A 12,756-nucleotide genomic window follows, 5' to 3' on the forward strand; every position below is an offset into this window, starting at 1 on the left:
GAAACAAAAAAATATATGTATATTATATATACCCAAAAGTCCCAAACAGAAAAATTGTAAACACACACTAGTGTTCGTACTGCAGTTTTATGTTTGTTAATTACCTCATTTTTAAATATATTTTAAAAATCTGTTAATGCTGCAGTGGGTAGAAATGAAACTGGTAATCTAAAAAAAAAAAATCATGTTCCTCTGTGTCCTCCGGTGCTCCTAACAGCATGTGCAAGATTTCACAGACCGGAGGAAAACAAGCAGTCAGAGCTGATCTGAGGTCTGCTGTCCATCTGCCATCTATGAGAGCCGGCTGTCAATCACTCGCAATCAAACGGTCAAACTAGGCAGCACTGATCAAATATGAATCAATATTCTGTTACTGTAATGCCTATTTCTCTCCTCAAATGTTTTCAGAATCATCTTGTAGTGTACTGTTTAGCTGTAAAATGAGACAGTTTGTGACCCGGCAGCCATGTTGAGATCAGTTGAGGAAATACCAAGCACCGCCCACCAACACTCTCTCTCTCTGAAATGACCTGTGATTGGTCAAAGTCTCCCGTCACGGGCTAGATTTTCTAAAGCTTGAAAACAGAGCCATGAGGAGGAGCAGAAGTCTAGTTTTCTCTCACAACACTTGAATACAATATGCTGAAAGGTTATTATGGAATTTTTGCCCAGTGATGCCAAAAAATTGTTGCCTACTGAAGCTTTAACTTTAATCATGAAGGCATTCTTCACAGGTCACAGCACTGAAAAACACTTTTGGGTTTTTATTTGAATGTTCCGACTGAGGTGAGGTGGGTACACGGGCACCTGCACATGAGGCACATAGCTGAGACTAAAACTAGCAGAAGGCTTCAAGTGTAGGGGAAGGACAAAGACAAGACAGTTACATCTAGTGATGGCATGGACAGTTTGAGTAGATTTTTTTAAAGCCTGAAAACAGAGCCAAGAGGAGGTGCAGAAGTCTCTCAGAACACTTCAATTAAAATATGCTAAAAGGTTATTATGGAATTTGTGCCCGATGATGCCAACAATATTCTGCCTACTGCAGGTTAAAGTGTATTTCACATTTTCATTTAATTTGATAAATTAAAATAAAAAGCGAGCTTTAATAGTGAAGCTGAAGTCCAAAAACAAATCCAACAGGCATAAAAAAAAATGACAATGCAGGTAGGGGAACAAAGTACAAAGAAACAAACTAAACTGAGATCAAAAACTAAACTGAGAACAGAAAATATTGAAGTGGTTACAAACCAGAGGACATGAGGAACACGAGAGACACGAGGAACACTAGCAGGACAGCAGGAGACACAAGAGCAACAAGGCAACGTGAACAATAGAAACATGGCAGATAATGCAGACAAGGCAGGAGCGACGACGAACTGACTCTGAGTGAGGGGAGGATTAAACCAAACTGTTTGAGATATTTTTGGGGGAAATTTTAAACATCATGGTCACTGAAAAATGTAATTTATTTGAGGGCCTGAGTTGAATTTGTGCCGCCCTTTTCTCATTTACTCTTTGTGTGTGTGTCTGTGTTCACAGGTGGAGAGCACTTTCAGTTACTTGGAGATTTGCTCCATCAACATTCACAGTCTCACACAGGTACACTGTCATTTATTTTTTTAATATCAAAACTATACTTGTTTATGATATTTAATCAAGTTTTTTTTCTTTTCCATTCCATTTGTTCATCCTGTCTTTTTATTCAGTAATCACTGGATATGTTACAGGGAGGTTGTCTGACTGACCCAAATGCAGAGCTGGTGAATTTAATGAGAAGACTTAAAGAATTTATGACAATACTTAAATGTGCAAGGTGTCAGAGAGTCTATTGGTCAGAGGCAGGATAGTTGGGTCAAAACGGATGCAGACACACGAGAGAAAAATTAGCAAAATGTACATATTAGCAAACAAGAGAATAGCTAGTTTACGGTCAGGCGATGCCATTTAAAACAGAAACTGTTATTGGGTGAGAAATATACAGTAATCATTTTGAACTAATCTAAAATAGGCTATGGCTTGTATGTTTTTACTGTTTTTCAATGTTTAATGTTATCTTACATGTATGATACAATGCGTGTGTTGCAGATTGTGTTGGAGACAGACAGTCAGACTCTGTCTTTCAGTGTATTGCACGTTAAGGATCTTGAGGCCATGGTCAATCACATGACCACCTCACTCAAGAGGATCTTTCCTGATTCATCTCCAGGGTGAGTCTCATTCCACAACTTTAGTCTTTACATACTGTATTCCTCTTTTGGGTCCATATGCTGATGATGAAAATTACTTAAATGACTATTCGGTCAAAATGTTAACTTTGCACAGTAGTATACAGATGGGTAACAAATGAAGTAAGACCACAACATGCAGTGAGTTAGTAAGGTGTGTAGTTCCACCTTCAGTGCTCCTTGTCAGAGATTCAACAACAGTGAGGACCTCTACTGGAGGGATGAATAGCAATCCTCCAAAAACATATTCCCTCATTTGGTGTTTAGATCAGTGACGGAGAGCGCTGTCGAACACATCGTTCCTAACATAGGTGTTCAGCTGGGTTGAGGTCTGGTGACTGTGAAGGCCACAGAGTGACAACATCCTCATCAAACCATTCAGGGAGCCCTGTGACCTGAATGTTTCTACACTCATTTATCCCAGTTTCTCCTTTGATAAATCAAATGGTTTTATGTCCATGTGAGCAAGTGCTGAATGAATTTCATGGCAATCTTCCCGGAGACTGCCATGAAATTCATTCAGCATATTCATGCTCACATGGACATAAAACCATTTGATTTTGATGACCCCATAAACTTTCCTTTAGTACCACCCTCAGGGCATGGCTTCATAGAGACAGAGTACAATTAAGTATTGCCCCAAACCAGAGGGCAAAATAATTCATCAAGGCGCCTCCTTGTCAATTTCGTCTGCTAACAAACAACACAAAAATGCCTAAAGGCTGCTGTGTTGGAAGGCACTACCAAAAGGTTAAAGAACCCAGAGCTAAGATTTATAAGCTGCTGAACCAGAAAACTGAGCCTTTAAGAAGACAAAAGTGAGGCATCAGCAGGAAGAATGGGAAAACTGTGGGATCCCAACACTCAGTATGCCGGCATGTGCAGCAGTCCAGACAAATATCTGTAAAACACTCAAATGTCACAGTTTTCAACAGTCACTGACAAATTGTCACGGTTTTCACCACAATTAAAATAATAACAATATTATAATTACATAGACGTTTATCATGTTCCACTCATTAATTAATTTGTGCATAAGTGTATATACAGAGAGCCAGCACAGTGTACCGCTCTCTGAAATGATGTTGCACGCTGTCAAGCACAATTACGCACGGACACGGCAGATCCACTGGTTACATTTAGTGTTGTTGTTAACCACAGAACCTTCCATCCTTATGTGCACATCAAATATGTCGTTTTGATTTATTATTCCTGTGATATAAAGGGGAGAAAGTAGTGAATGTGATAAATCATGATAGTCACAGCCTCTAATGCACCCCCCTATAATAATGCATTCTTTCTGATCTCACTTCGTGCTCAAATGCGCCACGGGTGCGCCAAGTTAGCCATCCTGATGAAAACGCCTATTGTGCGGGCATATTAACGCGTGCACATGCACACAAACGCGTCCATGAACGTGCGCGTGCATGAACATGTGGTACACTTAAGGGTCCCGGTTTGAGGGTTTGAAAATATGGTCACCCTAGTTACCCCCCCCCCTTGATGTTTCAGTTTGTCCAATATTTTATTTATGACCAAATACCTGAAAAACTAATGAATGATGTGTTTTAGTCTTCAGTGTTAATTAGCAAATTTGATCATGCTAATATGCTAAACTAAAATGGTGAACATAGTAAAACATTATACATGTTGTCACTGTATAGGCTATTGCACGGTAGAGCCTCACAGAGCTGCTGGCATGGCTGTAGACTATTTGTCTTGTTATATCTGTCAGTCCTTGACAGTACATTTCTTGTCCTTCAATCATCAGAACGCTGTTAAAGACGATTCCTCCAGATCTCCAGCAGAGACTCCTCACATTGACCGATGTGATAGAAGACCAGCTGAAAAGTCGACCTGGCTCCTGTGGTATGTGCCCTTCATTTTACAGTATATATGATCACTTGATCATTCTCAGATAAAGCTGAAGGTGACGATGTCAGCTTCTTAACAGTCTGGTGCCTGTTCAGCTGCCATCACCTGTTATTAACACCTGGCGATTTGAAGATTAGCTATAGAATCTTGTAGAAGTATTGTAAACAGCAGATTCATACATGTACCCAGATGATCACGGATACATTTGCCGCTCAAGAAAGCTCATGTATTTGCAGATAGATAGTGTTTGAATGTGTTCCTCAGGGGGATTCTCTGATACCTATGCTGCTCTGTGCGATTTCAACGAGATGCCGATTAAAGAGGAGATTCAGTGGGTAAGTCACAACTGTACTGTAACATAAAATACCTTAATAGGCCACGTGTACCAAACTTTACAAGGACCTGTTTTGCCATAAACTTCTTAAAGTTACTGTGAGAAATTTTTAACTGGTTATGAAACAGTCTCAATGTGATACTGATGCCTCTATATGACCTCCATACATAAGTAAATGGGACCATCAGCAACAAGATTGGCTATTTCTATATAGTTATTCTTAAGGCTCGTCATCGGGTCGGATTCTGGTGAAATCAGACAAAATCATGCAGGTTCACCAGAAACTCCTTCAGCTCAGACTCCAGCGACCAGCATGCATCAGACAGACCCAAATCCGACCCAGTCCCTGCTGGGAGCCGGCACCGATACCACACTGCTGGAGGGCCCAGGCCGTATTGCTGCGCCCGCTGGAGGGAAGGGAGGCATGAAAGTACCAGATCCAGGACTGTAGGGGGCAGACTGTCAGACCCTGCTGCAGTAAAGGGACACTGGTGCTTGGAAACACTACCGCTTTTGTTCACAGAGTGCCAAAATCGACACAAAATTACAGTTCCTCGTAGTAGCTTTAAGTGACACTTTATAGCCACTTGACAATAAGCAACTGTTAGCATTGGTGTATCCAAATCAAGCATGGTTAACTGTTTTGGCAGGATGTTGACAACATCTACTACATTAACAACAGGAGAGAGTTCAACCTGCAGGACTTCAGCCACTTAGACAGCAGGTGAGATACAGTACAGTGTTGTTTCATCCAGTCTTTTACTTGCCTCTGTTACATACTGTTTAAATTCCTCTCCTTTCCTCTCAGGGACTTGGCAATAGCAGTAGCAGCTCTGTCTTTCAACCAGTGGTTTACCAAGATCTACTGCAAAGAACTCAAACTGGTAAACTCTCTTATTGTTTGTGTTATTCTATTGTTAGAGAATTGTGAAAGGGTTGAATCCAGGCTTTTCAAAAGATAGAGTCAGTTGCATGTAAGTCCATAATCTGCCCGCACACTGACAAAAAAGTAGAAGAGGCGCCTCTTGTGCAAAGAGAATCCATTTATACCGACGCAATGGTAAGCAAATTAGTGGCATTAAGTATTGCTCTGCTGGGATTTGTATCTTAAAGGGGACATATCATGAGGGTATCTGGAGTACCCACCAACTGTGAAATAAGACAACCCAGTCTGTTTTTTGTAGGCTGCCTGGATCAGAAAACATGTGATTCATGCCATTCAGATTTTGCTGCCCTTCCTATGTCACATGCAGGCTTATATACCAGAAATGAGCATGATATTCATTCATTTATTCATCTTCGACCGCTTATCTGGGGTCAGGTTGCGGCGGCAACAGCTCCAGCAGGGGGACCCCAAACTTCCCTTTCCCGGGCCACATTAACCAGCTCTGACTGGGGGATCCCGAGGCGTTCCCAGGCCAGTGTGGAGATATAATCTCTCCACCTAGTCCTGGGTCTTCCCTGTGGCTCTGCTCTGAGTCCCTCACGGATGACTGAGCTTCTCACCCTATCTCTAAGGGAGACGCCAGCCACCCTCCTGGGAAAACCCATTTCAGCTGCTTGTACCCGCGATCTAGTTCTTTGGGTCATAACCCAGCCCTCATGGCCATAGGTGAGAGCAGGAACGAAGATTGACCTGTAGATCGAGAGCTTTGCCTTGCGGTTCAGCTCTCTTTTTGTCACAACGGTGCGGTAAAGTAAATGCAATACCCCAATGCCCCCTCCGCTCCGATTCTCCAGCCAATCTCACGTTCCATTGTCCCCTCACTCACAAACAAGACCCCGAGGTACTTGAACTCCTTCACTTAGGGTAAGGAGTCATTCCCTACCCGGAGTAGGCAATCAATCGGTTTGTCCCCTTTAAATTGAATGAGACCCAGCCATTGACAGGAAGATGAGGTGTTCACTGCTTCCAAAGCATCATCCCACCAGGAGTCAGCAATAGTGTCCCCTAGTTCCAAGATTCATGGATATTGTAAATCTATGGGAAGTCTGAACAGTTTCCACACATTGTCAACAGCCATTTGTGTGGAACAGTAAAAATGAAATTTGGTAATACCAGACTGGAAAGTTGTTTTGGAATGCCTGTCTCTCTGTCTTTGTCCTTTCAGTCAGTAGACATCCAGCAGCAGCTGATTTACCTGCTGTCCAGATCTCCTAGTCTGGAGGAGCTCTCTCTGGAGGCCAGTGGACTCAAACTGTGAGTTTGTTTGTGTGTGTGAGTGAGTGTGTGCAGTGATGTACTGTAGATATATAACAAGACAGGTAGGCAGAGTAAACACTTCCCTGAACAAGACTTGTGAAGGTACTTTGTTACGGGTCCGGGGGAACATACAGAATATAGAAGCTTGAACTCACAAGCACAAAACAAGCGACCACCATGCAACAAGATCAAACTGACAAGGGGTGAAGAAAAATGTCTGGTTAAATACCTGGAGGACTGATGAGGAAAGTGGGGACGGGTCAAGGAGGGTTAAAAGAGGAGATGTCATGGTGACACATCGTGTCATTGGGGCACAACACATGTGCACTAAAATCTGGTCTGCACTTACGGAAAGGCTGACTAGCTGGAACGCGATCATAGAACATGAGGATGATTGATTCGTTTCACTGAGGTGTCCACAGGGAAGGTGTCGGTACTATACTTGTCATAAATAGTTAGCTACTTAAGTAAAAGTAAAATTACCGATTTTAAAATCCATCAAAAAAGTACAAATACACAATAATCGACTTTCTTACATTAAGGAGAGGAAATGTAATTCGTTACTTCCTCCCCTGTGCAATTTCAATCATGCTGATTGGTCTGTGGCTGCGGGTGCATCCCAATTCTCTTAAATTGCATCCATGTTTCCCTCACTTGCGTCTTCCTTCTTAGTTCCTCCCACAGAGGATGCATGGAGAGATGCAGGAAATGATGCAAGGACAAAAGAAATGAGAGCCCTTTTCACATGTTACTCTAATATATGTAGGGAGATCAGTCCACTGTTTTGTTTCTGTAACTGAAAAAGAAGTTTGAGTAACGTAAATTTTGTGGATCAATGTTTTATATTTCCTGTCTCCTCTCGTTGATGATCCTGTTTGTCTTACTTCACTATGAGCTGTTCAAATAAATTGTTTAAACCTGCAGTATTGTATAAAGTAAATAAATATAACATAAACAACAAAATCTAAGTTTTATTTTTTGATAATATTGTAATAGTGGTACGAGTTCTATTTTTTGTCCAGTGCTTTAAGAGCTGGTTTAAAGGCTAAAGCCTGGTCTAGCATACTGCAAATACATCACTTTAACTGTTGTATACTGCATACTACTCAGGAAAATTGATAGAAGAGGTCCCGCCTCAAGGGAGGACAGCAGGTCCCCCCAACCACCACTTTCTTGCCTGCCCTGTAGATGTCGCTGTAGAGACATTTAAATCAGAATCAAAATAATGGACTTTTTCCAAAGAACAGAGAAACATTATTTGGAAAATGATACTGAAATTTAGTAATGACTCATTTCAACCAATTACTTTTTATATATTTTGATCTCCATCTTGCCTCTCAAAAAATAGAGTAGGAGCAGCCTCCTCTGCCTCTATGGACCAGCCTCCACTGAATAACTTTAGGCAGATTTGCAATAAATCCTGCTGATATTGTGCTGTTTCTGGGCTGTGTTTTTCTGTCAGCAGGTGATTTGAATGTGCCCAGGGAATAACGAAGGGAAATACAGAGAGAGATATTTGGCAGGCTGTTTCTAGTTCTAATTCGAAGTCTAGTTTACAGGGATTGATCGACAAGTATCCTTGTTATTCTGCTGCAGGGACTTTGCAGTCAAAATGACAGAAGCCCTTTTGGAGCACACCTCCTCTACCCTGCAATCCATCAATCTCTCAGGCAATCCAATCGAAGACAAAGGTGGGCTTTTTATATTTCATATCTGAGTGGTACAATCACAGTATAGGACAGAGGAGTCGCTCTTAGCCATGTTCCATCTTGAGCCAGGTGGCCAATTCTACTGTTTGCCGTCCTCTTTGAAGTTTTGTTAGTGAAATGTGGAATGAAATTTGACATCTTCTTGGGCCTATCCTGCAGCTCAGGGTCAGATCACCCAACAACTACCTCTTGTTTGATCAAGCATGTTCCACACATGAAACACTGTTTGTTATTCTTCCATTATACAAAAAAGCTTCACATATTATTACAACAGACCTTTTTCACTGCAGACATTTTGACTTGTCAAAGAAGTAGGAGGCTCCATTAACGATGGCTCCATTTCATTCATTGTCCCAATAAACCATGCCAGTGAGTCAGCACGCACAACGCTAGAGGCCCTGGAACTGGTGCACACCTGAATGGAATGTAGCCATCATTATTAATGTAATTAATTCCACCTGTCTTTCCTGCTTTGACAAGTCAAAACATGTTGTTAAAAGGGTCTCTAGCTGCATGCGATACGACAAGAAATGGTGACTGTATTCGTATCAGTTATGCATTTTAAATGAACATTAGCAATGTAATATTTCTTTGTGTGTACTTCAAAATGTACCAACATGTGTGTTTAAATCAGTACTGGATTGTAGGCATGGTTTGAGTCTGTGTTGTGTTTTCATTCCTAGGTGTCATAGCTCTCAGTCAGGTGTTGGGGAATCTAGCTGAAGGACTCAAGCACCTTTCTCTGTCCCGGGTATCAATGACTGCCAGAGGTACACAAACACACACACACACACACCCCTGTACTTCTATCTTTGTGAGGACACACATTGACATAATGCATTCTCTAGCCCCTTACCCTAACCTTAAAGTGGAAGACTCTGCTTGCCAGCTGCAGTAACGTTACTGACAGTACGTTACTGATCTCTGTTTCAGTTACAGTTTATGAAATGAACTGTTTTGTCCTTTTTACATCGCAAAACTCATCTTTACATCCAGGAGCAATACAATAGTGCTCCCTCTTTTGTTTTCTTCTGTCCTGTGTCTCCTCAGTCTTCGTCTTTCACGATCTCTACTGTTGTATCTGTGTACTCAGTCGAGCCAGCCATGATTGTGACGTCACAGACTAGAGTACTGCAACAAAAACTGCAGGAAAGATGAAACAAAGCTGCTTTTTTCTCCTAAATGCTGATATTTGTCATGTTTGTTGTAGAAATCCATTTAGTAAACCAGCTTAACTTGGTTCAACGTTTCACTTCCACTTTAACCATCACAACTCATGTAGGGCTTGCTGTATTGATAATATTTCTAATATTTGATTACCTGCCAATGGAAGCTAACCTAAACCTAATTCTAACCTGCTCCTTAAAACCAAGTCCGAACCCTCAAACAGGCCTTTGAAGTAGTGAGGACCAAATGTCCTCACTTTGTTGGTTAAAAACTTGTTCCGGTCCTCACTATGTAGCAAGTACAAGAACACACACACACACACACACACACACACACACACACACACACATTATACATTTGACAATATACCCACTTTGGTCTGTTTATTATTGTAGCTTTATAAAGGATGACCAGTATGGAGATGGAAGTGGAGGATAAATAAAGAGGAGGTGGATGTCAACACAACATCATACACCTCCATCTACCCCTCCCTCTCAGACTTCTCAGTCCTGTAGTCCGCCATCCTGCTCTTCCTTCTCAGAATGATTTTTTGGGAATTTGTAGCCTGCAATGTCATTTCAAACTAAATGTAATTATTTCACAAAACTGCCTTTACATACGATGATCCTCCTCCTCCAACAACAATAACAACATCATCACATTTCTGCATGGTGTGATCTATCCATTTCCAGGTCTTGGCTATCTGAGTCAGGTGTTATCCTCCACTCAGTTGTTATCAGCATCTCTGACTCACCTCGACCTGTCTGGTAACCCCAGCAGCCTGGTTACTGAAGAGGCCACGGTACTCTCTGCTCCGTGTGTGTGTGTGTGTGTGTGTGTGTGTGTGTGTGTGTGTGTGTGTGTGTTTCATGTCAAATGGTGTGGATTGAAGATAGATATTGTTACACAAGACATAAGCACTGTTTAACAGGCAATGACAGAATGACAGCCAGCCATCTTGAAAAGTAATAAATAATAATAAATATAAACAAAAATTATAATAAATATGTACAATATTAAAAGGGAACACTCTACATTATTAAACTCTTGGGCTGGTATATTTATAGTGATGGACATTCTACATATCGCAGTTAACATTGGCTTGTGAAAATAACATCAAATTTACTTTTCAGCAACTGTGTGCACTCTCTGCAGCAAACCATGTCTAAACATGTTAAACATATACTACACAGTATGTATTATACATTATGTGTGTCTTGCAGTTTCTCTTCAAGTTCTTGTCCAGCACTAACTCTCTGTCTCATCTGGACCTCAGTGATACCAACTGCCCTCTGGACACGGTCAGTGAGAGACAGTTTATACAAACGTTGTATCCACTCCTAAGGCTGGTTGGTTGATTTTACCTAAAGACAGAATAGTCAAATATTTTGGAAAGTCAACTTGCTGTCAGAGGAGAAGGTCGATATGATTTTTTGTGTTTGGGCGTCCAGTACAGAGATGTATCCAGGCGTGGTTAACTTAGCTTAGTAGGAAGACTGGAAGCAGTGGGAAAGTGCTAGCGTAGCTCCATCAAAAGTAAATTCATATACTAACTTAATCAGAAATGTATTACTTTGTAATTCATTCCCATGATGCTGCGCAGAGTAATCGCGGTATACCGCTGTATAGAAATACAGTCATGCATCTCCTAATCATTTGAATTGTGTGTTTTTATGCAAATAGCCACTACAGGTGACAGTAACAAAAGATAACATTTAGAATTTTTGACGGTTTACACCTGAAATTATTTTATAGGGTTAAAAAGTTAGTCTGGAGCTTTGCTGTCAATTATAGTTCTTTGAAAGAAAATTGAAATCGGCAAGTCAGACATTTATAAAAAATCGTGAATCGGCCAAGAAAATTGCAATTGGTGCATCTCTAACAAATACGTCATCATTTCATCTAGTCACATCTTATTATTTATCAATCACAGGCATAAGAACAGTGGAACTGTGTACCCAGGGCCCAAACATGGTGAGGGCCCTCAAAAAGCCTGCAAATTGTCTGAAAGCCGGAAGTTTGATTTTATCTGCAATTTAGAAAATTGTTGTTATTAATGAACTATTAGTGTTGGCTGAATTAATTGTTTAACAGACTATTTCTTGTATGTAAAACAATAGAGGCCCCCTTCGCTCAGCAAGGTGCAAATGGTGTCCACTCACAGGAGGCTGGACAAAAAATGTTCATCTCCAAACATGGTAATCACACTGATGTTGATTCTGAGGACTTTAAAGATGAACTTTGAGGCAATAATAAAGGTCAAATCAGACTACCAAAAGCGAAAAGAGAGACTGCAGCGAGAGAAATAAAAAACTATTAGAGGGAAAGCAGCTGATGACAAAATTCCTGCGAACCCAACGTGGGTCCAGATTTTTGTGCTACTTCCCTGAAGGTAATTGAACTATTATGAATTACTACGTACTGTATGTATTGAAGGTTCTGTGTTTGTCATTCAGTGCATGACAGTCACTCATTGTAACTTTCTCTTGTAGCTATTTGTCTCCCTGTCTGCTGGGTGTTGCTACAAACTGATGCACCTGAACCTGGCCAGGAATCCTTTCAGCCACAGGTCAGCGCCTTTCTTCCAGTTCAGTGATGTCAGTGGTCCTCACTGTGTTTTTGAGATGTGAGACCTGTGAACTGTGAAAGGTCCCATATCGTGCTCATTTTCAGGTTCATACTTGTATTTTGTGTTTCTAGTAGAACATGTTTACATGCTGTAATGTTAAAAAAAAACTTTATTTTCCTCATACTGTCTGTCTGAATATACCTGTATTTACCCTCTGTCTGAAACGCTCCGTTTTAGTGCATTTCAACGAAATTGCAACGGAATTGCGTTGCTAGGCAACAGTTTGGGTCCATGTTTACTTCCTGTCAGCTGAGGTTATTCACATACACTGCAACAGGAAATAAACTGGGACACATTTAGAAAGTTTATGTTTAAAACCGTGTAATGGTCTAAATATTGTATTTTTGTGACATCACAAATGAACAGAAATCCTGACGGCTTGTTTCAAACGCACAATTTCTGCATACGGGCTGTGTGTGTATTTCTCCGTATATTGAGCGTTTTGATAGTTTAACAGTATTTATACAGCACTTAAACCTGCATTGTAATATAAAAGACATGAAAATCTCACTTTTTACAATATGGGAACTTTAATGAATCAGCTGCTGTAATACACTAATAATAATCCACACAAAAGTTCATGGTGTGGTTGATAGAATTTCATGAATTGA

At 40.8% G+C, this 12,756-nt stretch overlaps 1 protein-coding gene across 7 annotated transcripts in view; it reads left to right on the forward strand.

Annotated features, from left to right (window-relative positions):
• The window catches only part of carmil2 (capping protein regulator and myosin 1 linker 2), a 59,296-nt gene that overhangs the window by 5,690 nt on the left and 40,850 nt on the right, over positions 1–12,756 (forward strand). For 6 of the 7 annotated variants that reach the window (XM_037767119.1, XM_037767117.1, XM_037767118.1 and 3 more), the window contains exons 4-15: positions 1,543–1,602; positions 2,089–2,210; positions 4,000–4,097; positions 4,368–4,438; positions 5,088–5,161; positions 5,246–5,321; positions 6,549–6,637; positions 8,237–8,331; positions 9,033–9,119; positions 10,209–10,318; positions 10,740–10,817; positions 12,009–12,085. In XM_037767119.1, the coding sequence (XP_037623047.1) occupies positions 1,543–1,602; positions 2,089–2,210; positions 4,000–4,097; positions 4,368–4,438; positions 5,088–5,161; positions 5,246–5,321; positions 6,549–6,637; positions 8,237–8,331; positions 9,033–9,119; positions 10,209–10,318; positions 10,740–10,817; positions 12,009–12,085 (1,037 nt within the window). Of the gene's footprint in view, positions 1–1,308; positions 1,390–1,542; positions 1,603–2,088; positions 2,211–3,999; positions 4,098–4,367; positions 4,439–5,087; positions 5,162–5,245; positions 5,322–6,548; positions 6,638–8,236; positions 8,332–9,032; positions 9,120–10,208; positions 10,319–10,739; positions 10,818–12,008; positions 12,086–12,756 lie in introns of those variants that run through there. The other variant, XM_037767123.1, reaches the window with a different exon arrangement.

This window comes from Sebastes umbrosus, chromosome 4 (assembly GCF_015220745.1).
Source record: "Sebastes umbrosus isolate fSebUmb1 chromosome 4, fSebUmb1.pri, whole genome shotgun sequence".
NCBI lineage: Eukaryota > Metazoa > Chordata > Actinopteri > Perciformes > Sebastidae > Sebastes > Sebastes umbrosus.